We start from the raw sequence: 26,618 nt of genomic DNA, 5'->3' as shown, positions 1-26,618 counted from the left end.
AGAGCTCAGGGGCATTGCCCAGGCCTAGAGCTCAAGCCTCAAAACTGACAAAAAAAAAAATCTAGATGACTAGTGTGGGAGAGAGGGAGAGAAGGCATGAGGCCCTGAATTAAAATTCTAATATTCCTATCTCCCCACTAGCATGTTTTGCCATATGTTTTTTTAACTATTTGTCTATTAAGTTTTAACTATTATTCTTATCATGTGTCTTTTTTTTTCAAGACAAGGAAATAACTGGGCATGGCACAGCACATAATCTGACTGAGAATTAGTTAACGTAAGAATATTTTTAAAAAGAGGATGGGAATATAGCTTAATGGTAGAGTGCTTGCCTGGCATGCCTGAAGCTTTGGGTTCCATTCCTCACTATCACATAAGCAAAAAAAAGGCAGAACTGGCCCTGTGGCTCAAGTGATAGAGTCGCACTTGAACAAAAGAAGCTCAAGGATCGTGCCCAGACCCTGAGTTCAAGCCCTAGAACTAGCAACACAGGCACAGACACAGACACAGACAGACAGACACACACACACACACACAACAAAACAACAAAAAAAAAAGAACTGTGAGTTGCAAGTCATTGTAATATATTCTCTGCATCTCAGGATTTATTCACCACATATATACCTTTAGAAGCAGACTTCTAAAGCAGCAGTGCTTAACTTGGCTCATGAACAAGTACAATCTGAGCAAAGTCTGCAGCACCTGAGCATGCATGGAGTGGGGGCACTCTGCCATGTTTCCTCTAAGCCCCACCCTCCCCGGATCTAAGTGGAAAGGTCAGCTTATCAAAGAGCAGCTGTGAGCCCACAGCTGTTACCCCCAGGTGTCAATAGTTCCTTTAGCTAATGGGTTCCCAAGGGAGTAGCAGAAAGGACGAGAAGAGAACTTCAAAACAGCCAAGACAGGTCCTTGCTCAGACAGGGAGCTGGCAGGAATGAAACTCACCTTTTCCTCTACTAGGAACTTGAGGTGAAGTTCTTTGTAGCTGGAAGCAGGAAAGGAGAATGGGTGCATGGACTGCCATTTTCTCAGTGGAAACCAGGTAAACACAAGATCTCAACCTATCCAGAAACTGAAGGAACCTGAGGACACGATGTGAGTGACAGAGCAAACATCATGCCATTGCTTAGTGCCCATTCACCATAGTCAGCTCACAGAACTGGAAAACAGAAGGGCAGTGGCCAGGGGCTGGGAGTGGAGGATGGGGAAGAAAGTCTCTCGTGGCTACTTCTGTAACAGGAAAACGGTTCTGGGATGGATGATGGCAATGGCTGTGTAAAAATGTGGATGTTAATTGATGCCTAAAACAATTTAAATGGTAAATTTTACTGGAATTTTAAAAATTGTAATGGACATTTTTGTTACCAAACAAACCAATTATCTTTAAAGACCTGAAAGGAAAATAACCACCACTCTAATCATAGAGAAATACTTTTAAAAGACTATAGTCAGGGAAAAAAGCTTTTTTTTTCTCAGATTAGCAAAAAAGCTTTAAAAGCAAAGTAAAGATTTCAGCCTGTAACCATTATCACCTCCCATAATCCCCCCACCTTCAAAAAAGGAACAGAGAGCCAGGTTGGCCCTTCCCATTCCCTGGAGGCCACCACCCCCCTTACCCTCGCCATCTCCCCCACTTTCCTTCTTCACTGTCCCCTACTAGAGCAGACCCCAAATGTTCCTTAGGGCACGAACTCATGGCGCTGATTTCTGGGATTTTACTAAGCACACATGTGACTCGAGCTGAAACCTGGGGCTCTCTCCTGGCCTACACCCTCACCCATTCATTCCCTGCTCAGCACAGATGTCAGACAGGCCTGCCTGCCTGCCAGTCCATGTGACCACACCCTGTACTTCTCCTAGTTCCACCGGACATGAAGGCTATTAAACCTGGGGGGAAAGGGGGACGGCAGCTAGGAGCAGTACCCCAGAGTGGGCTGGCTGACACTTCCCATGCCACCATAAAACTCCCTGGAGAGGAATAAAATCATGAGGCAGATGCCTGCAGGCACTGAATAGTAAGGAGCGGGTGAGACAAACCCTGAGAGGAAGGGACATTGGTATACAGTACCCAACACCACAAAGAATCATTCGAGCCTATGTGGATAAGGGTAGGGGTTTAAACACCAAATGTCTCCCACGGGCTCTCATGTTAAATGTTTGGTGGTGCTGTTTGGGAAGGTTCCAGAAGCTTTCTGGAGGTGGGGCTTGCTGTAGGAAGTAAGCAACTGACAATGGGGGGGGGGGGGGCGGACACGACGCCTCTGGCCACAACTTCCCAAAAGAAGTAAATTCAGTGTCTAAGCCACTCTTACCTCAAGGAACTCATGTACTCACTGCCAACTTACTGGGCTCACTGAACAACTATCCAGAGTCCCAAGTCCCTTGCTTTTTGGTAAAAATTCTCTAAAAAAAAATGACCCAGGGATGTAAGGAATTTTAATAAACCTCCAGTAGAGCCACCTGACCCAATTCAAAAGACTGAGTTCAGGGCTGGGAATGGGGCTCAGTGGAAGACAGCTTGCCTAGCATGCACAAAGCCCTGGGTTTGATTCCTCAGTACCACACATACAGAAAAAAGCTGGTTGCAGTGCTACAGCTCAAGTAGCAGAGTGTTAGCCTTAAAGCAACAAGGTTCAGGGACAGTGCCTAGGCCCTGAGTTCAAGATGCAGGCCTGGCCAAAAAAAAAAAAAAGACTGAATTCATAAAAACTTCTCTTCAAGCAAGGTGTGGCAGTACACACCTGAAATCCCAGGATTCAGGAGGATGAGGCAAGAGAACTACAAGCTTGAGGCCAGTCTAAGCTCTACAACAAGTATAACAACAACAACAACAAAAATGTACTTTTCCTTATTTTGTCCTCAAATTAAACAGAAAAATCAGTAATGAAATGGGAATATAAACTGGTACAACTGCTGAGGAAAACAACATGGTAGTACCTCATAAGCTTAGAATCAGAACTATCTCACGATCCAACAATCCTCCTGACCAAAACAAATGAATTCCAGGACTCAAAAGACAACTGGAGAGTCATCATCACAGCAACAGCAGCCACAACAGCCCAAAGGAGAAAACCCAAATATCCACCAGTAAATGAGTCGATAAGTAAGAGTTGGCATGTCCACACAAGGGAATATTAGGAAATTCAATTGTGACCCATGCTACAATATGGACAAACCTTGAAGACTGCTTCAAGAAGTAAGACAGACAGAAGGACCAACCCTGTGTGATTCCATTTACACGCAGCATCTACTACGTTCAAATTCATAGACAGGAAGTAGAATGGCAGTGACTAAGGATGATGGAAAAGCAGGCCTACAGTTGATGGAGGCAAAGAGGCCATCTGGGAAAATGGAAAGCTCTGGAGATGGATGGTGACAATACTGGTGAAACAAGGTGAATACAAATAATGTTACTGAGCTACACATACACTGAAACAATAACACCGCCAGGTCCAATGGCTCAAGCCTACTCTCTTAGCTAACTGGTTGGTGGAGATTGGGGGAGTAGCCTGGGGGAATTAAAAAACAATTGTGAGACTCCATTCGTACAATGACTAGGTATGACAACCTACACAGTGTATACCTGTCATCTCAACAATATGGTGAAGCACAAATAAAAGAACTATAGTCCAGGCCAAACCGGAGGTAAAGCAAGAGCTTCTCTTGACAATAACCACTGCACAAAGGGCTTTGCAGAATGGCTAAATAATTAGTAGAGTACCTTTTTGGCAAGACCTGAAATCAAATCTCCTAATACCACACAAATATAACAACAATAGTCAATAAAAACAGTAATATGTTACAAATATTTACATAATATGTTACATAATTTTTAAAAGTTAGTGACAGAAACCCTCTCATAACTTTACCAAGGCTGTAAAGATAAGTAAATAGCAATCATTTTTATGTAGGATATATCCCACAAGGTTATTCAATACTTCTAACTACAGAAATAAGCTTAGCAGTCACTCAATTTTTAACACCCAATCCAATTTCTCCCAGAAGTAGGATGGACAGAGGCCAGAGCATGAACTTGCAATGTTTGCAGCAGGGCCTCCAGGGGCAAGCAGCCCTCCCATGACAAAGGTGTGTCCTATTTCTTTATCTTGGCAAAGTTATAGACACAAGACAGGCAAGAGCAAAGTTGACTTTCTCACATTTCTAGAATTTCAGGTTCAGTGTATAGTTTGCCCCATGCAATTCCTGACTTTACAGAGACGATGCTTCTTGGATAACCAAGCTGGCAAATTGATACCTTTGGGAGATGTTTATATCCAGGCAAGCAAATCTGCCAGGCTAGATCAGCTTTCCCTAAGGCTACTTCCAAAGCTTTAGTGTGAAAAGGAAGAAAAACAGGTGAACAACAACTCACCTGTGTAAGAGCACCTCACACCTGACCCCAAGGAGCCCGGTATCCACACGGTGTGCTAATGGAATTTCCTACATGTCTGGGGGGTCCCAGCATGATCTACAAAGAGGACAATCTAGACAATCTATATAGAGAAACCTGAGTACTCTTTATGGTAGAAGGGAGTGCCACAGGCTAATGATGGTAACCATAGTGATGGTGATGCTGAAGCCCTGGTGATTAAAACTGACACTATTACCATTTCCAGGCCACAGATGAAGAAACTGTGCGTTGGATATAGCCCACCATAGGTTTTAGAAGACAGACCTCCAGGACTCACAAATCCATGGTTAATAAAACCACTCAAGCAGGACCTGGAGATGGGCCTTGCAATGGGTTAAGAAAATGGAACAGAAGCTCCAGATAAATCAAAAAGAAGTGAAACAGGAACTATGTTAAACTGTTTAATCCCTCTCCCCTCCCCTCTTTCTCGTTAGTCATGGGACTTGAACTCTGAGCCCAGGCACTGTCCCTGAGTTCTTCAGCTCAAGGCTAGCACTCTACGAGTTGAGCCACATTTCCACTTCTGGTTTTCTGATGGTTAATTGGAGATAAGAATCTCAAGGGCTTTCGTGTCCAGGCTGGCTTTGAATGGTGATCCCCAGATCTCAGCTTTCTGCGTAGCTAGGATTACAGATGTGAGCCACCAGCCTGGTGACTTTATCTTTCAACAGTGATGTTAAAAAATAAAAATTAGGCCAGGAGTTAGGAGTTCATGTTTACAATCCTAGCTATTCAGGAAGCTGAGATCTGAGAGTAGCAGCTTGAAGCCAACCCAGATAGGAAAGTCCATGAGACTCTTATCTCTAATTAATCACCAAAAAAGCCAGTAGTGGAGTTATGGCTCAAATGGTAGGGTGCTACCCTGAAGTGAAAAAGCTCAGAGGCCACACCCAGGCCCTGAGTTTAAGCCCCAAGGACCAATATAAAAAAATAAAAATTAGATCAGGTACTGTGCCTGAAGCCTGTAATCTTAGCTACTAAAATGGTTAATATCTGAGGATCCTGGTTTAAAGTTAACCTGGTAGAAATTGTACATGAGGTTCTCATAGATCCTTGATGAAAAAGGTAAGAAATAGTACCCAGGACCTGAGTTCAAACCCTATTGCCAACACACACACACACACACACACACACACACACACCAATCTATATTTTTTAAGGCTTGATGCAAATAAGCAAGCTTCTCTGGTATAATTTAAATGACTTAATTTACATGACTTTTAGTATACATAAGTTTTTTTTTTCCCCTTAAAGCTCTAATGCTTCCACTGAAATACACACTTCATGCTGGTGGTCACTTACCTTCCGGTAAATCATGTGGCACATGGCTACTCGAAGCCTCATGCCAGCACACTGGACATGATAAAAGTACAGGTGATGCAGTATGGCCAACAGCAATGTGCACACAGTCAGTACCGTGGCGTAACCATAAGCCATATGCAAGGCCACAGAATCATTAGGGTCATAGTCTTCAAAGTAACTAATAACTTTTCCCAAAAATATGGGCTGGATGACTTTGGTGCCTTCCTAAAAGAAAAGGAAAAATACCTTTGTTAGAAATAGAACCTGTACCAAGCCTTCTCAATCAGAGATTGAAACACATTCAAAAAGTCATACGAAAGTACAACCATGATTAACCTGAAGAAAGAATATGACACACAACTGTTTGTCTTTTTAAGGACAACAAATATGAATCTGAAGTCCAAATCATAAGCTAAAAGTTTAGCATACTGCTTGGTTCAGAAGGCTGCTCAGTAAATGCTCTATTTGTACTTCAAGACACATTTGGCAAGCTACCAAATAATTCTTGGCTGAAGATGAATAAGGAACAACAACAAAAAAAAGTAGCCAAAGAGGAAAAGCATAAGGATTTTTGCATCAGCATGGACAGCCCAGCCCTTGATCTGCCATTTCCTCTAAACTTTCCACATCACATCCCAGAGCAAAAAGAAATGGTGTTTCACACATGCTTGGCCTGCTCCTGCCACCTCCTCCCATTTGAGTGACCCACACTCAAACGAATCAGAAAAGATGATCTTCTACACTTTTCCCAGCATACACTCCACATACCAGGAGCTCTACTTGGTTGGAAGTACTAAAAAGGAACCAGGTTTGTGAGATACCCAGGCTCTTGGTCCCAGATATTGAAGGAGCTTAGAACCTGGGATGTGCCCAGCATTATTGCCATTCCTGTAGTCTGGAGTCAATTTTAAACACGACCCAGGATACAGTGGCTCATGACTGTAATCTTAGCTATCAGGAGACTGAAAGCAGAACAACAACAATTCATGGCCAACCTGGGCAGAAAAGCTTGTGAGATCTCATCTCAAGGTAATCAGAAAAAAAAACAAAAAACAAAAAACAAGACTAAAGGTATGGCTCATGGGAGGCCCTGAGTTCAAACCTCAGCACCACAAAAGAAAAACATAAAAGAAAGAAAAAAAGAAATTAAGCACAGCCCTAGTCTAGACAAAAGATACTGTCTTGTCACAAGGAGTTCTCAATCAGCCTTAAGTTCTAGGTGCTAGTTTTAAAGAAATAATAATAATCAGTTAGAGGCTGGTGGTTCATCCTTTGAACCTTAGCTACTCAGAAATCTGAGATCCAGAGAATCACAGTTCAATGTCAGTCTAGTTTAAAAAACAAAAAAAGGTCCATGAGAATTCATCTGCAATGAACTAACAAACGCTAGGCTAGAAATGACAGAATGCTGGCAAAGTAAGTGAGCTAAGGAAACAGGATAAAGACAAAAATGTGAGCCAAGTAAATAGAAGGCCCTGAGTTCAAATACTAATACTGGAGGAAAGGAAGGAATGAAAGAGGAGGAAGAAGGGGGAGGTGGGAGGGAGGGAGGGAGGGAGGGAGGAAAGGGGGAAGGGGAGGATTGATTTCCTACAGCAATGGGCTACAAATGCATTGGATTTACTTCCTGAACAAGGCAGAGGGAAAACCATTTTCCTCCCCACAACTAAAGGCAGAGAAACAGCAAAACAATGTCTCTGCCCGGAATACAGCAGGCCACAGAATTTCCCAAGCCTTGTTCATAGAGCACTCCACTGGCTGCCTTCTTCCCTGCCAGCCCTCTGCCGGGGACTCTCCCTTCAAGGAAAAACCAAGTCACCAAAGTGAATGCATCGGCCCTGAATGTCATTTCCTCCTCCTCAAAACGAGGAGAGTACTGGTGACTATAATCCCTGCTGCTCAGGAGGCTGAGACCTGAGGATTGAAGTTCAAAGCCAGCCAAAAACCTAGAAATTGAGCTGTGGCTCAAGTGAAGAACACTGGCCTTGAGCAAAAAAAAACTCAGTGACACTACCCAGGCCCCCTGACTTCAAGCCGCAGGACCAGGGAAACAAAAAGTAATATATACATATATATATATTACACATATATGTATATATACACACATATATACATGCATATATAGAATATATACGTGTGGGGGGGGTGTTTGTGTAAAATGAAAAAAAAAATCCCAGGAAATCTTTCAAGAATGGAGATTCCCTTCTTGAATATTTGTTTATTAAACATGACATTTGAAATACAATGTAAAAACTCAATGTTAATAAAATCTTTAAAAAAAAACCTTGACTTTGAATAAAGTTTTTCTTTTAAATAACCTACTCTTATAAGCATGCAAACACCTGACAGGTTTGTTTAGGATAGCTGTTTCCCATGGATCTGAAGTAAGGGACCCACCCACAAGAGGGAGGCAGAAGGGAGGGAGGGATGGAGGGAAGGAGGGAGGGCAAGCTATTGCTCATTTTCTTCCAAACTAACTGGTCAAGATATTTACAGAAGACAGATGTCCCAGGCCTTCCAATGAGCCGTGACATGCACACTCCTTTCTGACCTGCTGTACACACACACACACACACACACACACACACACACACACACAGCCTCAGCTGCCACACTGTCTTCCATGAGGTCATGGAAGTTTCCGTCCACTACACAGAAGTAAGCAAACACTCTTAGAGGAATTATGGACAAGCTGGCTGGCTATGGGGGGTGCAGAGGCTGCCTCGCTCCCAGCAAGCCTCCAGCCAGCTCAAGGCACAGGGAGATCACGATACGGCAGCCACACAGACTGTAATGTGCTGAGATGAAACTCTAGGGTGCACCCAGTGATAAGGAAAGCACACTGTACACACAGGCAGACCCAGTACAAGTCTGGTCATGAGTTGGTAATTTCTAGAGCTAGCTAGAAGCAGCCTGGGCTTATTATCCTTTGCTACCTTTATATTCTGAAATAGTCTTTAAAACCTAAGAAAGAAAATAACCACACCAAGTGTACCTCTTGGGGCATGCAGCAAAATGAACTTGATTTTGCTCTGAAAGCCAGGGCTGCCACAAGCCACATGATCAAAAGCCAATGTGTCACACTCTCCCCTGAGCATCCATGGGAACAGCCATGGAAATCTGCCCTGTGGACCTCAGAGGAGTTGTGGGGCAACCAAATGAGCTATAGCAGCCGAAAGAGCATGGCCACGCAGAGCCAAGTAGAACACACTGGAAGCCCGGATTGCTTTTGTTGTAGAAAAGCCCTGGGAAGCTGAGAATGGAGCTGGTAGCACTGAATACCTACCTGTCTTGCACCATAAAAATAACACAAGGAAAGTACTGGGAAAAGTATGTGTGTGTGGGGTGTGTGTGTGTGTGTGTGTGTGTGTGTGTGTGTATTAGTGCCCCAATGCCAGATTTCACTAAGAGTTTACAAAATCCTATTGCACTGCCTGCAGACTAACTATAGCCAAAGAAGCAAAGTCATCTGAAAAAAAACTGAGTTTTCCCAGAAATTCTCAGGTAACTTTCACTTTTTTTTTTTTAAGCAGTGTTGTAGGTTGCTAGTTTCAGGGGATTGTGTGTTTTGTTTTGTTTCGTTTACCATCATAATCACAATCTTTTGCAAAGGAGTCACCTGAGTCCCAGATTTTGTAATCATAATAATAGCAACATGTTATTTAAGTTCGTACTATAAAAACACACGCCATTTCAGCCCCTACTACAAACACTGCATTACTGCTGTAACGTATACACCAACCCTACCTCTAGGAACACAGACCACGCCACATTCATGGCTTCTCTCCGTGCCTCCTCCACCTCTGCTGAATTCAGTACCCACTGTATCTGTGTCTCCTCCACCTGCTGGGTTTTGTAGAGGGCTAAGGGCATTTAGGAAAAGAAAAAGAGGGGTGCAAAGGCCCATACAACTCTCAGCGACCCGGCCCTGTGCAAAGCACAAAGATCACTGTGGAAGTCAGATGACTGTCTCTTCTTCCTGCCTACAAGCTGACTTCCAAAGTGGGATTTCCTCACACATTAGCTCCCAGCAGCTTCCGAGAGCTCTACCTGGACAGAAGACAATCCAAGAAAACCCTGAACAAACACCAAGTCCACAGGCCAGATTAGAGGCCAACTGGGGTTCTCTTGCTAAAGGTCAAAGGAACAAGGCCTCACCGCTCACCCTAAATCTTCTCCCTGTTCAAAACTAGGAGAAGTAGGCACACACCAGCTGTCTACTGTTGCCCCAACTTCACACTCCAGCAGGCCAGACACTTCATGGCACCTGCGATGATGGGAAAGGCAGCAGCATGTACCATCTCCCCAAGCCGCTCCTCTCCCTCCATGCTGAGGCCTTGTGCAGGTGCAGACTCACTTCAGTCCCCATGGCACTGCACACAGGGGATAGGTGTGCCAGGGATTCCAAGCTTGCTCAGCTCTAGCCAGCTGTGGCTGCATGCGTGTGTATTCACTATCATCCCTGGGCTTGTTTCTCTACACACTGTAATTATTCTGTAACTCTTGCATGACAAGGTGTGTGCTACTTTCAAGTCTCAATCTTGAAACCACCCTGGAACGGGTATCATCTGCTTCTTTCTCCTGGTGCCCCTCCCCAAGCACGAGGGGACGGCCCTATTCCACATCCGGCTGAGTAACACACGGTCCAGGAGTTCTGAAGATACTGTGGGTGTCATGTCCGCCACAGGCCCCCAGAAATGCACTGGAGAACAACCAAGGAACTATGTCGACATTCCACCCACTGCCAGATGAAGCCTGGACTGCCCACTGTCTAGAACTCAGCAACCACAAAACACACAGACACAGATCACAAAACAAAAGTCATTGCATACAAATCAATCAATAAACAATGTTCATCCTGTTTGGCTCAGGAACTAGCTTTTACAATTCAAAGCCCCCACAGCATCAGAAAATGATATTTATGGGATCCTTAATTAGCTTCACAGTTAAGAAATTATTCAGGGCTTTTCTAAAACAGTGGTGTTCACAGACATGTTTAAAAAAACATGGGTGTTTAGTGTTGGGATTCAGGCTTTTTTTTTTTTTACTGACAACTAAAGTGGGGGGTGCTACTTTGTTGAATTCAGGTGGTTCTTAAGGCCTGGGCCTACTGGTAAACAGAACAGAAATGGAGCCTTGGCCTCTGCTGGGACCATAAATCTCAACTCTGTCACCTCCCCTAGTCCACTTAAGGTGCTAAGGAATGTGGACAGGGAGGGCAGCATCATCTTGGGCAGTGATAGGCAGGAGGGGGCCCTCTGCAAGGGTCCATAGTCTGTAGGAATGCACTGTCGTGCTCTGACCCACTGGAACCCTGCCTCTCTGCTGAGCACACTGACTCTGGGCCACAGGTGATACGGTGCCTGAACTCTATCCTAATTGATGACCCCTAAGTGGACTTCCTGCCGCCTCTCTCCCCTCTTCCAGGCAGCTCTTAACGTCTGACTCATTATCTCAGGGCCAGGTTCAAGAAACAAGAGCTTGAGACCCAGCAGACCCAGTTGTGAGGACATACTTCATGACCCTGGATGAGACAGCTCGCAGTCTAGCGGGGTCTGTCTTCTAGATCACAGTGCCAGGAATGGAACCAGTAGTGCTCTCTGTTACAGTTAGCCCTGGGCTTATTATGGAACAATGGACACCCCGGGACCTTCCAGAACTGGGGCTAATAAGAACAGCTCTCACCTCACCAGAGGATCAGACACCCCTGCAGAAAGTACTCATGACAGTCCCTGCCACACTCTACTTTTCCTGTAGTCATTATCATCATTATTAAGCCCACCAGTAGTACTGCTGCAGCAGTCCACTCTAAACCCTGCCATGCCAAACTGCCCAAATACTACCTTCTATCGGTGATCTGTCCCAACAACCAGGACAAGGACCCATGAGGGCTGGAATCTCCCCTCAGCTTCTGGGCTCTAGGCTCTGGGCCATCTCAGTCAGCCAAGAACAGAACCCCAAGTCTGTGTATCTGAGAGGGGATGGTGACAGTATTTATTTATGAGGATACTATCAGGATAGTACTTCTCTGGAAAGAATTGACCAGGTTTGGTATGATTCGGTTAACAATTATTTGTTGGCACATTTAAACTGTCTCTCGTCCCTCTGGGCTCTGATCCAAATGTATTTCCTCCATGCCTCAGGCTACATCTCTGCCAAGCTCTAAGAATTCTCTTTTGACCAAAGATGGCTCTTAAGACCCATCACATTTACCAAACATCAACACTGTCAGCATTTGGTAGAGAACATCCTTCTATGACACTGGATTTTAATCAGTTCAGTACTTACTGACAACTAACACATCTAGTCCGTGCACATTGAAAAGCAACCCACTGAGCATAAAAGCATTTACCTCAATTAAGGTAAAAATTCCCAAAACTAGGTAAGGTTTCCAGTAACACTTTATGATTGCTTTTGTTAAAGAAGGCTTCCGTGCATCCTTTTCGGCTCTTAAAACTTCTTTATCCCAGTACCTACAAGGAGACAAAAGTTGGGTTAAGCACAATCTATGCTACCTTAGACAAATCAAAGGAGGTGATGGCACAGAGATACGGAAGCATTTATTACAGAGTGTCCTGAGGCTGCCCCCAAAATACTGGCTAAGGGTCTCCAGGACTCCTAAACATGTGATGTCAAATCTGCAGTTCAAGAAAAACAGGCCTCAAAAACAATTTGAGAGCCGGGTGCCAGTGGCTCATACCTCTAACCCTACCTGCTCTACAGGCTGAGATTTAAGGATCTTGGTTCAAAGCCAACCCCTCACAGATTATGTCTGTGAGACTTATTTCCAACTAACAAACAAAAAAATAGGAAGTAGAGGTATGGCTCAAGTGTTAGAGAGCCAGCTCTGAGCAGAAAAAGCTAAGGGACAGAGTTTACACCCTGAGTTTAAGCCAAAAAAAAAAAAAAAAAAAAAAAAAAAGTCTATGGAAAACAAGTTCACTGCTGAGTTACAGAATCCTTATAGCCTGAGTAGGCAGAAGCGGGGTACAAGCAAGCCAGACACCTCACATAATGAAATCATCTGCAGGACAGGCCTTCCCAAGGCACCCGAAAGAGGTTTCCATTGGTCCAGAGAGGGAGACCAAAGCTAGGAACAGCCACAGGGGAGTATGAGACATTGGGGGAGAGGAGGAGACCCACAGGCTCTTTTTTACCCTTTCGCTCACTGCCTCTCACTTACCCTTGCAGCTCTTCCCCAAGGTGTTTGGAGCGGTCCTGAGGAAGCACCGAGTACATATCATTTTCTTCCAATCTCCGTTGGTGACCAATTTTAAACAAGGGATTTAGCCACCTGTTAAAATGAAGAACAGGAGTGACATATACCCTAAACTATATATTTGTATTTAAGGAGAATCTTGCCACCAAAACTACATTTTATACACACAGAACCATAGGAAAAAGTTAGATATGTACTTAATCACATGCATGCGCACACGTACACATGTGCGCACGTGTGGGCATGCACACACACACACACACGCATGCACGTATGTGCATGCACTAGCTTTTGCACTAAGAAGACCCTGGATGCAATGATCCTCCAGCATAAGAGAGCATCCCAGCATCCAGATCTTGAGTTCTTTTGTTATGCTGGTTCTGGGGCTTGAACTCAGGGTCTAGATGCAATCCCTGAGCTTCTTTGCTCAAGGCTAGTGGTCTTACCACTTGAACCATAGCTCCACTCTGGCTTTTGTGTGGTTTTATTGGAATTAAGAGTCTCGTGGACTTTCTTGCTCAGGCTAGCTTTGAACTAAGATCCTCAGATCTCAGCTTCCTGAACAGTTAAGATTACAGGCATGAGCCACCAGCACTTGGCCCAGATCTTGGTTTCTTAATACCACTCCTCCTACCTGAAAAGAAAAAGGGCACCTTAAAGAAATGATTAATTCCAAGGCTGGGGTAGGGAAGTACAAAGTGGGTCTCGAACTTCATGAACCCCAAATTATTCGGGAGATTGGGTTCCAGGGACATAGAAGCCATCCATAAGGGTCCCACAAGAGAAGTTTGAACATTCAAATACATGATAGACATGACTCATGAAGGAATGAATAAATCCTTGAATCCTTACCGCAGCATAAGGAAAAGGAAAGCTCTTACACAGAAGGAATAATGGAGTTAGAAAATTCCCACCAGTCACCAGCACTACTGATGATTTATACCTACAATCCTAGCTACTCAGGAAGTTGAGCTCTGAGGATACAGATCAAAGTCGGCAGGAAAGTCTATGAGATTCTCATCTCTAATTAACCACCAAAAAGGCAGAAGTGGAGCTGTGTCTCAAGTGGTAGAACACAAAAGCTCAGGGACAACAACCAGGTCTGCCATAGGTTTAAGTTCCAGTACACACACATACACACACACACACAAACGCATGCATGCACACATATGTGCACGCACTCAAGAAATTTCCAACAGAAGCTGAACCAGTGGGTGAAATGAAATATTTATATAGTCTCCAAATATCTTCCTAAAAGATACGTATTAATTATGGAAGGAAAATACCCGCAGAAAACAAAACAAAACAAAAAAACCTTATTCAGATATTTTGCGATAAAAAAACTGAGCATTATCCATCAAGTAACATCTGAATAATAATAACATTCAAAAGCAAGCCAAAGGTAATCATTAGTTTACTGATTTTGCAGAGGGAGGATGTTTCTAAGATCATACAATAATCCATTAGAACACAGGTGGTGTTTGTCTTATTATTTAATCCCTTCAGGGTAGACTAAAGGTGGAACCGGAAGGGCTCTAAGAATGTTGAGTCCATGAATATACAGACCGGTGGAAACACAATCACAGAAACAGAGCTTTGGGCTCAGGTAACCCTGGGAGATTAGGTCCTCCAAGGATCTCAGATCCTGGAGCTGGCAACCATGATTCGAATCCCAGCCCACTACCACTGCCCCCTCTACTTCTACAAGCTGGGCAACTCTATGACCTTGTGTTCATCACTAAGTATCTCTAGATTGCTCTGCCAACCCCATTTCCCCAAAAAGTACATATCTGTGAGACTAACCACCAAACAGATCAGACAACTCGCTGGATCCTTCACAGTTATTCTAAAGTCCAGCCGTTAGCGCCAGGCTCAGCATGGCTGATATTGACCCACAAAGCCCCCTCTATATTCTGTTTGAACTCATCTGAGCTGAAAATCCTCCAGCATTAGGATTCAGTCTTTGTCTCTTTAGAGGACATGTTTGAAAGGGGACTTGGGTCCTCTGGAAAGCCTTTCCCTTGGGGAATCCACAGCTGGGGGCAGAGAGAGGCTGATAGAGTTATGGTTAGCATTCAGCAGCAACAAGAAGCAAGACAAGAGGTTTGCTTTCATCCAACCCACCTCAGAACCCAGGTGCTCTAAGGTCCTGGGGGTTGAACTCAGGGCCTGAGCCTTGTCCTTGGGCTTTCTTAAAGCTAGACCTCTACCACTTGAGCCACAGCACCACTTCCAGCTTTTTCTATGCACATAGTACCAAGGAATTGAACCCAGGTCTTTGTGCATGCTAGGCAAGTACTCTACCACTCGGCCAAATTCCCGGTCTTAGGGACTTTCTAAAAGCACAAAGGTTTGACCTGGAAACTTCCACAGCTCCCCAGGATTAGACAGACATTGCAGGAGCATCCAAGCTAACCTCATGGTCCCAGAAGCCTTGGATGGTCTTCTCCAGGTCTCTTTCTTCCCTCTCTTTCCACAATCCTTAGAACTCAGCAGCAGGTGTTCATCTAGAAAGACCTGGTGCCTTCTTCTTATCTTAAAAAGAGCCCCAAACTCAGGAGACCACCATGTTCCTACTATGTTCTAGTAATAAAAGGGCAGCAACGTCTCTAGAACTCTCCATGGACAAAGGCTGAGCTAATGGTCAGCCAGGCCTCACAGCTGTGACCTGCGACTGCTTGAACTATGTATACCTTTCTTACATTTGACCCAGTTCTATCTCGTTAACCTGACGCCAGTGTCTACGCCCCTGAAGATAGCTGAAGATGTGCTAAAGTGCTGTCTCCCCCTGGCTACCATGTAATAAATCTCTTTCCTCTGGTCTTCACTGAGTCCCTTCATTTGGTAAATGGGGGCGAGTGACTAGACTAACTGGAGGCTCCTAAATTTGAGGCCTGGGATTTAAAGATCGTCTCAGTTCAATAGAAGTAAATAGAATGTAGCACATTAGAGGTCACTTCCAAACACACAAAGCCATGAGCTCAAGAGACAGGAGAGAGATGCCCAAAGGAGATGATCTCACTGTCCCTCTCCAAGTGGCAGAAGAGCCATTTACATTCTAACAGCTTATTAGGAATGCTCTGCTTATTTATTACTGATGCTTGCTTTATTATCTTATTTTCTCAAGGATATAAGAAGTTCTGACTGGTGTTTGCTCAATGTGGTATAAAAGGACGAATGCCAGACCTAGAGTCCAGCATTTTGGGGAACAGTCATAGCTTCCTGTCTGGTCTGGAACCAAGTACTTAAATGCCCATGAACGTCAGGTCCACCACACACACAAGCAGAGAAGGAAATAAAACCTAGCATACCTCTGAGCTGATAAATACCCTCTTTTCTTTTTTGTTCTCTCCTCTTCTCCCTTGCCCTTCCCATTTTCTCTTTATGCCCTTCTTCTTGATTTGTAACTACTGGCTGAGATGGAATCAAAATATTATTCCATTACTTAATATTTGTTGAATCAAAGGTATTCTCTTTCTTTAATCAACAAGTTCACTTTTCTTATATTCCTCTCCAAAGCCAAGCCTCACAAACCTCACAAGACATTACAGTAATATTCCATGAAACAAAAGAAGAGCCTTTTTTCCTTCTCTGGAAGTATATACATGAAAGAACAGACTTTCTATGCTCTCAAATTACTGAGCCTACTCCTAGAAGTGTTGTATCCTTCAGTGGGAAAACACATCTGTGCTCAGGTCCCCCAAACTATAAGCTTAAGAGTTTAGATAGCAGATAGGGTGGGGATACTTCAAATGTCCATTCTCTAATGCAGCTCGCTGAAGGACTTTGATCAAGTTTCCTCACGTCAAAAGGCCAGCAAGAGCCAAGCATTAGTGGCTCACACCTATAATCCTAGCTACTCAGAAGGCTGAGATCTGAGGTTCATGGTTCAATGCCAATCCAGTCTAGGCAGGAAAGTCCACAAAACTCTTATCTCCAATTAACCACCAGAAAAACCAAAAGTGAAACTGTGGCTCAAAGAGGTAGAGGGCTAGCCTTGAGTGACAAAGCTCAGGGACAGGGCCCAGGCTCTGAGTTCGAGCCCCATGGCCAACATCAAAAAAAAAAAAAAAGAGAGAGAGAGAGATAGCTGATACACAAAGGACATGAACAAGTCTGTAGCCTTAGTGGTAACCTCTGTGGCCTTTTTCTATTTGAAAGACATAGTGCCAGGAATTCAACACAAACGCTGGTCCTATTTCTGGGTCTTCCCATGTTATTCAGAGATTTCATTCAGTGGTTGGTTCTCTCCATTGCTTTGGGGCCTGTGGCAAGTCAGTTTATCATGGCGGGAGCATGGGATGGAGATTATGTTCATCTCATGGTGGCCATAAAGCAAAGAGAGAGACGGAAAGGGGTCCAACTGAGAGGCTCTACCCTAGAGTTTCAGGGTTTTCCCTCGTTTATTCCTGGCTTCTAGTCTCTCTTTTCGCTTAATACAGTTTTTAACATCTCCACAGCCTCTCATCAGGACCTCTTCCCAGAACTTTCTCCATACTGCAAACAACTCATGCTCCAAGAATCTACAACTACCATGAATGGATAAGCTCCTAATCTATTTCGCCTTGAAAAAAAAGAGAAAAAAGAAAAGAATGAAAAAAATCCACTTGACAGAATAAAAGTAGAAACCACATTAAGATCCCAACGTTTGCTTCCCAAATCAGTTATAAAACAGAAAAGAAGGCCTATCCTTCTACAGTTCCAGCAGGGGTTCTCACAACCAGGGTGACACCCTAGTCTCACTAAATTACCCCAGACCAACCAAGTACAGGACTAAATTGTCACCAAGAGCCTCTGAGTCCCTGAGGACATGCTGCTGACAGTGATTCTCTGCCTATTTGTGTCTTTTCCAACCAGATGCTTTCTTCCAAATGATTCAACCTCATTCTCCCCAAGGGATGACATAGCTCTTGCTTTCAAGCTCAAGCCCCATGGGAGAGGAGGAAAAAGACCTACTTAATGAAGCAAGCCTTTCATGCCACTCTTTTGGCTGTGTACACCAAGAAACACAGAAAATAGTACCATTTATTTGGGTTAAACAAATGTTCTAGAAGCTGAATCATGGCATGTGGACATGTAATTCACATCTGTTTAATTACAAGCTAAACATCACTCAATTTATCACTCCATGGGACATAAACATTTGTGCATTTTTATCAACCAAGCAGACGTGCCATCTCATGTGGCCTCTAAAGTTGCCCCGTGTTGAAATCCATGTGAGCCACTGGGCACAATGGAATACTCCTATGCTACTTCCCTCCCCTCCATCAATTACAGCAAGAACCCTTCAACACATCTCTACCTGTCTACCACCAATCCAGCAGGCTTTTGCCCTCTGCTTTTTTAAATTTTAACTTTTTATACATTTCAGGGGTTTTTTTAGAGGAATTTTAGGTTTACAGAAGAATGGAGAAGAAAGTAGACAGTTCTGGTGCGTCCTGCACAGCTTCCCCACAGCCCCTGATGCCAGGGGCGGTCCCTTTGTTAGGACTCAGATGAACAACAGTGTCACTCTGAGTCCAGAAAGACGTAAGGGTTCACTCTTTGTGGTATACATTGTACAGGTTTTCATAAATGCGTCGTGACATCTATCTGCCCCAGACTGTTGTAACACTGTTGTAACATCTATGCTCAGCCTGTGCCTCTCTCTTGCCCCCTACTCTTAACATTCATCTTACTGTCACTGTACCTCTTTTTCCAGGATGTCACATAGAACCAAGGAGAGTTATAGCTCTCTCAGAGTGGCTCTGCTGCCTTAGTAATAGACATCTAACATTCCCTATGTCTTTTGGCTTCACTGGTTATTTCTTTTGATTACTGGCTATTATTCTGATGTCTGAACCTCCCACAGTTTGCTTATTCATTATCAACTAAACACTACCTTGGTAATTTATTACTATAGATCTACACAGTTTTGTATGGACTGAAGGTTTTTGGAATGGTTTGGTTTGGTGGGTTTTGAGACAGGGTTTTACCAATGTAGCCAAGACTGGACAGGAATTCACTATGTGATATAGGTTGACCTTGAATTCATGAGCCTCCTGTCTCGGCCACTAGGGGCGGGGATTATAGGTTGGGCATCCCCTTATTCAGCTCAGTGAATGTTAAGTTTTAAACACACCTGGATAAATGTCAAGTAGCATGCTTGTTCATATGATAAGAATACGTTTAGTTTTATAGGAAGCCATAGAACTGTCTTCCCACCACCACTGAACACAGGTTCCTATTTCCTCTAACATCTTCTATTCTGCCCTTTGGTTCCAAAGAAGATGAAGAAAGCATCAGCTACTTACTATATACCCAGGTTCAAAGCAGCCTACTTAACAAAAGTTAAGTGGAGGCATAAACCAAGTGTCTGATTACACAAAATATTTTATGTACATATGATGAAATACATTGTCCAGCGTTATGATCCCCAGCCTTCTGAGGAAACACTCTGAATCCTCCCTTTACCCCACTCCACTCTCCCACCCGTCACCAGCCACCTCTCTATACCCTCAGAGCCCTGCAGGCCAATGACTGAGTTGACCCTCCAGTCTTGTTGTCAATTATCAGCCATTGGCCACCACCTGAATGCTACCTGCTCTCAACCCCAGACTCCAGCAGGCTGCACCCCTGAACTCCAGTCACTTCATGTCCTCGCTTCACAGATACCTATGTGGTACTTCCACTTCGCAGTCCAGCGTGGAACTCTTCCAAAATTACTCATCCTTAGCTTTGAGAACAAGTGCCCACTGAGCCCAGCACCCACACCACAATTACCCGTGGTACTCGCCCTTGACACTTCTGACCCCACATCTAGCCTAACTCTGAGTCTACAGTTATGCCTCCATTGCACCGGCCTTAGCGCCACAGGCTCTAAGTATTTTGCAGCCCATCACTGAGCTGCCCTGCTGTACTCTTGGGAGTCCTTAGCACTTTCCCACAGACAAGCCAATGTGTCTTCTTTGAAACATCACACTGTGTTCCTGCTTGCAACAAGACAGCACCTGGGGAGATCACAAGGGACTAGTCTCACCTCGTTGGCCAACCTCACTTATCCCCTGCCCCAGTTTCCTGGCTCGAGTGTCCTGACCACCTCCATCTGCCTGCCGGGGTTCTGACAGCTCCCTTCAGTCCAGTCTGTCCACTGCCTTCTTGAGGAGTCAATGCTCTTCCAATCCTCTCCTATGACTGAAGCACTCTCCCTCCGCTCTCCACCTCATCAGGCCCCACAGAGGCCTGACTTCCTACAGAGTGAAAAACAAGAGGTATCCTTCCACTCTACCTCGCCCTGCTTTCTTCATCTACCTACTATAGTCTGACTAGATAAGAAACAATCTGCCTCTTCATTTCTTTGTGCTCCAGGAGGGTAGGCTATAGTAAGATATATAGTAAGATCTAGTCTTCCGGCAGAGGTCACTGGGCCAAGCACAGGAATGCAAGCCCGTAGGATAAAGAAGCAAAAGACCCCCAAAGGAGGAAAGGAGGTGAGAAGGTGCATGCCCCCAGGCCATCTCCACCTTCTCTCAGCTCCTTCTGGAGGAATGTACAGGACCAGGAAGCAGTCAGCCCATTCCACAGCTGCTCCCAGGCCACCCAAGGGCATTTAGTGTAGAAAGAAACCCCCACTGCTGAAGCACTGTTTGCTACATCAGGTTATTAACTACTGAGTATTTGTCCTTACAGTGTTTGCCAGCCCAGACACTGGAAGTTCCCGTGGCCCACCTCAGGGAGGGCGCCACGGGTAGACACGTGGGAACTAGGGTAAGGCACATAGCAAGAAAGGGCGCCCATAAGACCCATCTAATGCCAACTGCCAGTGGCTCACACCTGTAATCCTAGCTACTTGAGAGGCTAGGATCTGAGGTTCAAAGCCAGTCTGGACACCAAAGACAGTGAACTCTAACCTCCAGTTAACTACCAGAAAACCGGAAGTGGCACTGTGGCTCAAGGGTAGAGTGCTAGCCTTGAGCTGAAGAGCTCAGGGACAGAGCCCAGGCCGAGAGTTCAACCTCAGTGGCTCTCCCTCCCCTAAGAGTACTTAGCATCCCTAGCCTCTATCCTTGACAAGCCAGAGGCATCCCCTCACCATAAGAAGTGACAACAAAAAATATCACCAAACACTATCTGGGTAGCAAAATCCTCTAGGTCAGAAGCTTTCTTCTATGATATTTCTGGAGAAGCGTTAGAATTTTGCTTCAAAGGTTGTTCCCAAACAGAAGCTAAGAGACAGTTCTGGGAGACCGTTAGCCCCCAAGAGGAGATCGAAAAACTATTGCTGAATTCATGGGCTCAATTCTCAGCTACACTCTGAGGCAAGGGTTTTGTGTTGTCAAAGAACTGAAACTGATAGGATTGATGTGGTAGGGGCTTGAACCACTGCCCACTGTTTCCTACCTGTAATGTGCTCAGCTCTTCACAGATCACACTTCTCTAAAGCACAGTTCTCCAATGTCCCTGCACCAACAGCAGAAGTGAGCATGTGCCTTGCTTTATATGACAGGAATGTGAATTTCCAGATCCCATTCCAGACTCTGCAAGATGCAGCAAACTGCATCTCACCAATTCTCCTGGTGACAAGGGTTTGAGAACCTACTATGCAATGTGCTTTAGTATCCTGACTGGGTCTAGTATACATACCAATTATTCGGACTCTGGCTCATTTGCAAACTTCCACCTTCCACCTGAGGAGTTTTCAAACAAAAATCCCCACATATCAGTCCCATTCCAAACGCCTAAATCAGAGTAAAAACTAAGACGGACAACGACAGATGACAATCACCCCTTCCCTCCTGCCTATTCTAGTTATCAGCCAAGTGTAGGAATGACTGAAACAGGGTTTGCAGACCCCAGGCAGGCCCAACGTGCAGGAGTCCCAAGTTAGGTCCAGCCAACTACAGAGACATGGTAGAGGGCAGAAAAAAGGAGATTTATTCCATGGCAGCCATGAGAAGACAGCACTTCAGTACATCTTCAGCCATCTTCAGAGATACAGACATGAGCTTCAGGTTAGGGAGAATAAGGGACAGCGAGTGGGGAGAAGAGTCTACAGGGTTAAAACAGTCCTAAGTCAAAGGTATGGCCTGGCAGACCAGCAGTGACCATCTTTGTCCCTAGAGGTATTCTGGAGAAATTGTTATCACTTCATTATTGGAGCACAACAGAAACAACATGGTCTCCTGAATTTGGGGCTATTGCTTTAAGATCATAAGGCATTGCTTGGGGCTGGAGGATGGCCAGTGGCAGAGGGCTTGCCTAGCATGCGTGAAACCCTGGGTTCAATTCCTTTGTACCACACACTCATACACAGAAAAGGCTGGAAGTGGTGCTATTGCTCAAGTGGTAGAGCATTAGCCTTGAAAGAGCTCAAGGACAATGTCCAGGCCCTGAGTTCAAGCCCTAGGACTGGCAAAAAAAAAAAAAAAATCCACTGCTTGTTTGTCTTCCACACAAAATACTCATCAGTCTTCTCTTTCCTCCTGCAAACAGGGGGTTGAAAGCTTCACTGCCCCAGGGAACCAAAGGACATGAAGTTGGCAGCTTTAACTTAACTCAAAGGACCCAGCAAGAGAAGTTTTTTTAATTGCCTCTTATACCACCTTTGTAGAGTGAAGATAAGAGGTCAGCCAGGGTTTGTAGGAAGGGACAACAGTTAAGAAAACTCCAGAATAATCTGGAGTTTACCAAACAGAGAAACAAAGGGCCTCACCACAGGACACAATGTTCTAAGACCACAGAGGCCCAGATGAAGGATAACCAGAGGTTTGAATTCCAAGCCTTAGACTCCTTTCAGGATGAAGTCAGCAGAGAGATAATGAAAGGTTTTTGAAGTCAAGAAGCAGACTTGAAAGAAGGCACAACTACCCACATCCCCCCCCCCCCTTTTTTTAGCCAGTCCTAGGCTTAAGCTCAGAGCCTGAGTGCACTGTCCTTGGACTTTCTCAAGGCTAGAGCTCTACCACTTGAGCCTCAGCACCACTTCCGGCTTTTTGCTATGTATGTGGTACTGAGGAATTAAGCCCTGGTCTTTGTGCATGCTAGGCAAGCACTCTACCACTAGGCCAAACTCCTGCGCCCCCCCCCCCCACATTCCTTCTTTTGAGCAAGCCTCACTACCTTCCTTCCCTCCAACAACACTAATCTCATCTACCTTTGTTGGGGAATAATTCTGGAACTCTCTACCAGCATGCCATTAAGACAAACCAGGTGAAACAGAAGTCAGAACCAAAACTCAACCTACTCTAAGAACTCAAAATCTACAACTCAAATCACAGAAGTAAATTCAAAGTTAAAAAAAGAAGGAAAGAGGGCCGGGAGTTTGGCATAGTAGTAAAAGTGCTTGCCTAGCATGCACAAAGACCCGGGTTCAATTCCTCGGTACCACATACATAGAAAAAGCTGGAAGTGGTGCTGTGGCTCAAGTGGCAGAGTGCTAACCTTGAGAAAAGCCCAAGGACGGTGCTCAGGCCCTGAGTTCAAGCCCCATGACTAGCAAAAAAAAAAAAAGGAAAGAAAAAGAGAGAAAGACAGAGACAGAAAGAGAAAGAAAAGGAGGAAAGAAGGAAGCAAGCAAGCAGGCCAAAAAAAAACAAAAGAAACAAGAAAGCAAAAAAAAAAAAAACAAATGGCAGACACCGTGCAGTACTGTGGTGTGAAGAAACCCAAGCTAACAACAAAGAACTTGAACCTGACTGCCTAACTATATATTTCCCAGGAAACATCAAAAAAAAAATCAGGGTTGAACATACACAGACCCCTGGTGTGTATGTCCACTGAAAGAACTGGCCAGGTCCCAGCTTTGAAGAGGAAGCAATGTATAGTTCCTATACAATTCAATGAGGCACGGCTTCAAGTTCCAGGCAATGGCCTTGAAGCTTGTTTGCGGATCACAGTAAGAAGCAAGGCTCTCACAGAGCTACCACTGAAAAGTGTCTCTGTTCCTGCTGCCTCTGAGATGGTGGTCTAATGGTAAACAGTGGAAAATCCAACAGAAAAAGATCCAACCAGAATTAACCAGCTGGTGTTTCTTTCTTGATCTATGATTAACTCTAGTTTCAAAATACAGCAAGCTAATGAGTCCAGAGACCACTGAGGACAGAAAACACTTGTGTGCAATGGGATCAGAGTTGGGTGAGGTCAGACACAGTGCTGAGATAGATATCCAGAGGTGGATCGAAGAGTAAGACTGCAAACACTAGCTGAGGAAGCAAGGGATGAGAGGGTCCATGTGGCCTTAGCCTTTTAAGTTCATTCAGGTCCCCACTAGCCAGGCAGTTCTTAGGCAGAACCCATAGACAGGCTGTTTATTCTCTGAAGTCACAGTGATGATTCACAGATCACATCTATAAAACCTCAGCAAATATTTGCATCACCTCCACCAACAACATCCTAACATTTATAAACACCCTAGGTTTTTATGCATGCCATCCTATTTGTCCAAAATTACCACGAAGAACTTAGAGTATCCCTCATGGATACTTGAAAATTCTGGCTTGATTTGAAAAACCTTCTGGGTTCCAGTTTAACCTTCTCTGTGTTTCTTTTCTATTGACATAACAGACATCAGTCCTAACAGAAACAGTGTACCTACCATGTGACCTCACTTCATATTCAACAGCAAGAAGGAAACAGAGTTCCCATTGCTTAAATGCTTTTTCGGTTTTTTTGTCAATTGTGGGGCTTGAACTCAGGGCCTGAGCACTGTCCTTGGACTTTTCTCAAGGCTACAGCTCTACCACTTGAGCCACAGCACCACTTCCAGCTTTTTTTTCTATGTATGTAGTACTGAAGAATTGAACCCAGGTCTTCATGCAAGCTAGGCAAGCACTCTACCACTAGGCCAAACTCCCAGCCCCATCAAAATCCTTTTTGAACAGGCTAGAACAGAGGCTGAGCTCAGTTCAGCAAGCCCCTACCCACCAAGCCTCTGTCCACTACCTTCAAGAGAAGATCAGCTGACTCCATGAGCAATCTAGATTCGTAAATACACTGAAAGACATACAGAGCACTGGTGGCTCACACCATAATCCTTGCTACTTAGGAGGCTGAGATCTGAAAATGATGGTTTGAAGCCAGCTAAGATAGGAAAGTCCGTAAGACATTTATCTATAATAAAACAGTAAGTAGCTACAAGTGTAGCTGGGACCCAAAAGCCAAGCAAAAAAGCCAAAGATATAACATGAGTTGAAGCACCACGAGTACCTTCACACACACACACCCCAAAAAAAAAGTCTAGATGTCATCTATGGCCACAGCACTCATGTTCACAATTAATTTGGGGAATTTTCTTATCCTGATGTCTCTTTCGGCTTTGACCGTGCAGAGCATCCTATAATAAAAGAGTGACCTTCAGGATGCAGGGCTATCTTCCCAGGTTCTCGTCTATGGCTGATAGCTTGGATCAGGGTAAAACACTAAATAGCATCCTCAGTGCTATTCCTTCCCCTTCCTGAACCTTTCCCTTCAAATTACAACTTCATGACCTCCAAGCAGAATGCCTTCTTTGCTGCATGCTCGGAGCCTTTGTGCTAAGACTGAACTGAACATCCTAGATATCTTGCCTCGTCCTCCTGGCTCCGGGTTTATCCCAGTAAGGCTCTTCATTTTTGCCCACACAACTTCTCCTCTGTCTGGGTCTTTCAGCTGCCCTCAGGACATCAGGCCTCTTGTGCTACTTATATTTTTTTAAATTATCTGTATATTATAACATTCTGACATTTTCAAACCCTTTTTGATGGGGGGAACAGACTACTTGAAACAGCTGAGACTCAATGGAAACTGTCTTTGATATCACACACACACTGTCATTATAGGACCAGGTCCCCTGCTGTCCTGCCCCCATTACCTGCATTATCCCAGAGCCAGGTATCGAGCAACTATGGTAGCTGAGAGCCTGCCACAATAATACAGCCATCCAGTCCAACTATCACCTGCATCCCCTGTTCCCCTCCTTCCCCCAGGCTCTGCCGTCACTCCAGCCCTTCTGTTTCCTGACTGTCCTGGCACCGCCTATGTTACCCTGCATGGCATGCCATGTTCCTACCCTGTCTCTTGGACCTGGCTCTGCCTTCCTAACCTCAGTCTCCATTCCTGGCTTCACAAGAACAGACTTCTCCATTGTGTGTGTGTGTGTGTGTGTGTGTGTGTGTGTGTGGTGATGGCTGTCAGGCCCAGGGTCTTGAACTACTGAAACATAATACTAACAACCCCAGCCCGAAGACATCCCTATTCATTTTTAATATGTAAAGCCTTACAGGAACACCCCAAACTAGGCTACCCTTCAATACAAAAAGGAAAAAACTTGGGGGCCAATGATACAAAGCTTGAAGAGGAAGGGCATTAGCTTGCCATGCCATGACTCCACTGCAAGTAAACAATTGAGCACAGGTTTCCCCTAATTCTCAAGCCACCACCTTACCTACATTCGGGAAAAGTCAAGGGTTAAATAAATAAGCACAGATCTGAGTTTGTACTTCCAGTACTTACTGATGAGCTAATAATTGTGATTATGTAAGCTCCACAAACAAAAACAGAAAGCCTTCCAAGCTCTGGGACATAACTGAATCAAAACTCCCATCCCTGAGTTGATTAAGAACATGGAAACAATTCTTGCAATAAAGTAGCCTGATTCCTTATGAATCTCCACATCATTGCTTTCCTAGGCATTGTACAGAGCTTGGCAATCGTTCCAGACCCAGAATAAAC

General features: G+C 44.6%; 1 protein-coding gene across 1 annotated transcript in view; it reads right to left on the bottom strand.

Annotated features, from left to right (window-relative positions):
* Nucleotides 1-26,618, bottom strand: part of Abcc4 (ATP binding cassette subfamily C member 4 (PEL blood group)) — a 191,872-nt gene that overhangs the window by 143,857 nt on the left and 21,397 nt on the right. The window contains exons 2-4 of the mRNA XM_090341965.1: nucleotides 12,897-13,007; nucleotides 12,066-12,186; nucleotides 5,714-5,938 (exon numbers count right to left, since the gene is read on the bottom strand). Of these exons, the coding sequence (XP_090198091.1) occupies nucleotides 5,714-5,938; nucleotides 12,066-12,186; nucleotides 12,897-13,007 (457 nt within the window). The remainder of the gene's footprint in view (nucleotides 1-5,713; nucleotides 5,939-12,065; nucleotides 12,187-12,896; nucleotides 13,008-26,618) is intronic.

Source organism: Megascapheus bottae, chromosome 11 (genome assembly GCF_031878675.1).
Source record: "Megascapheus bottae isolate mThoBot1 chromosome 11, mThoBot2.hap1, whole genome shotgun sequence".
In the NCBI taxonomy this organism is placed as follows: Eukaryota; Metazoa; Chordata; class Mammalia; order Rodentia; family Geomyidae; genus Megascapheus; species Megascapheus bottae.
This window is presented reverse-complemented; position numbering and strand designations above follow the sequence as displayed.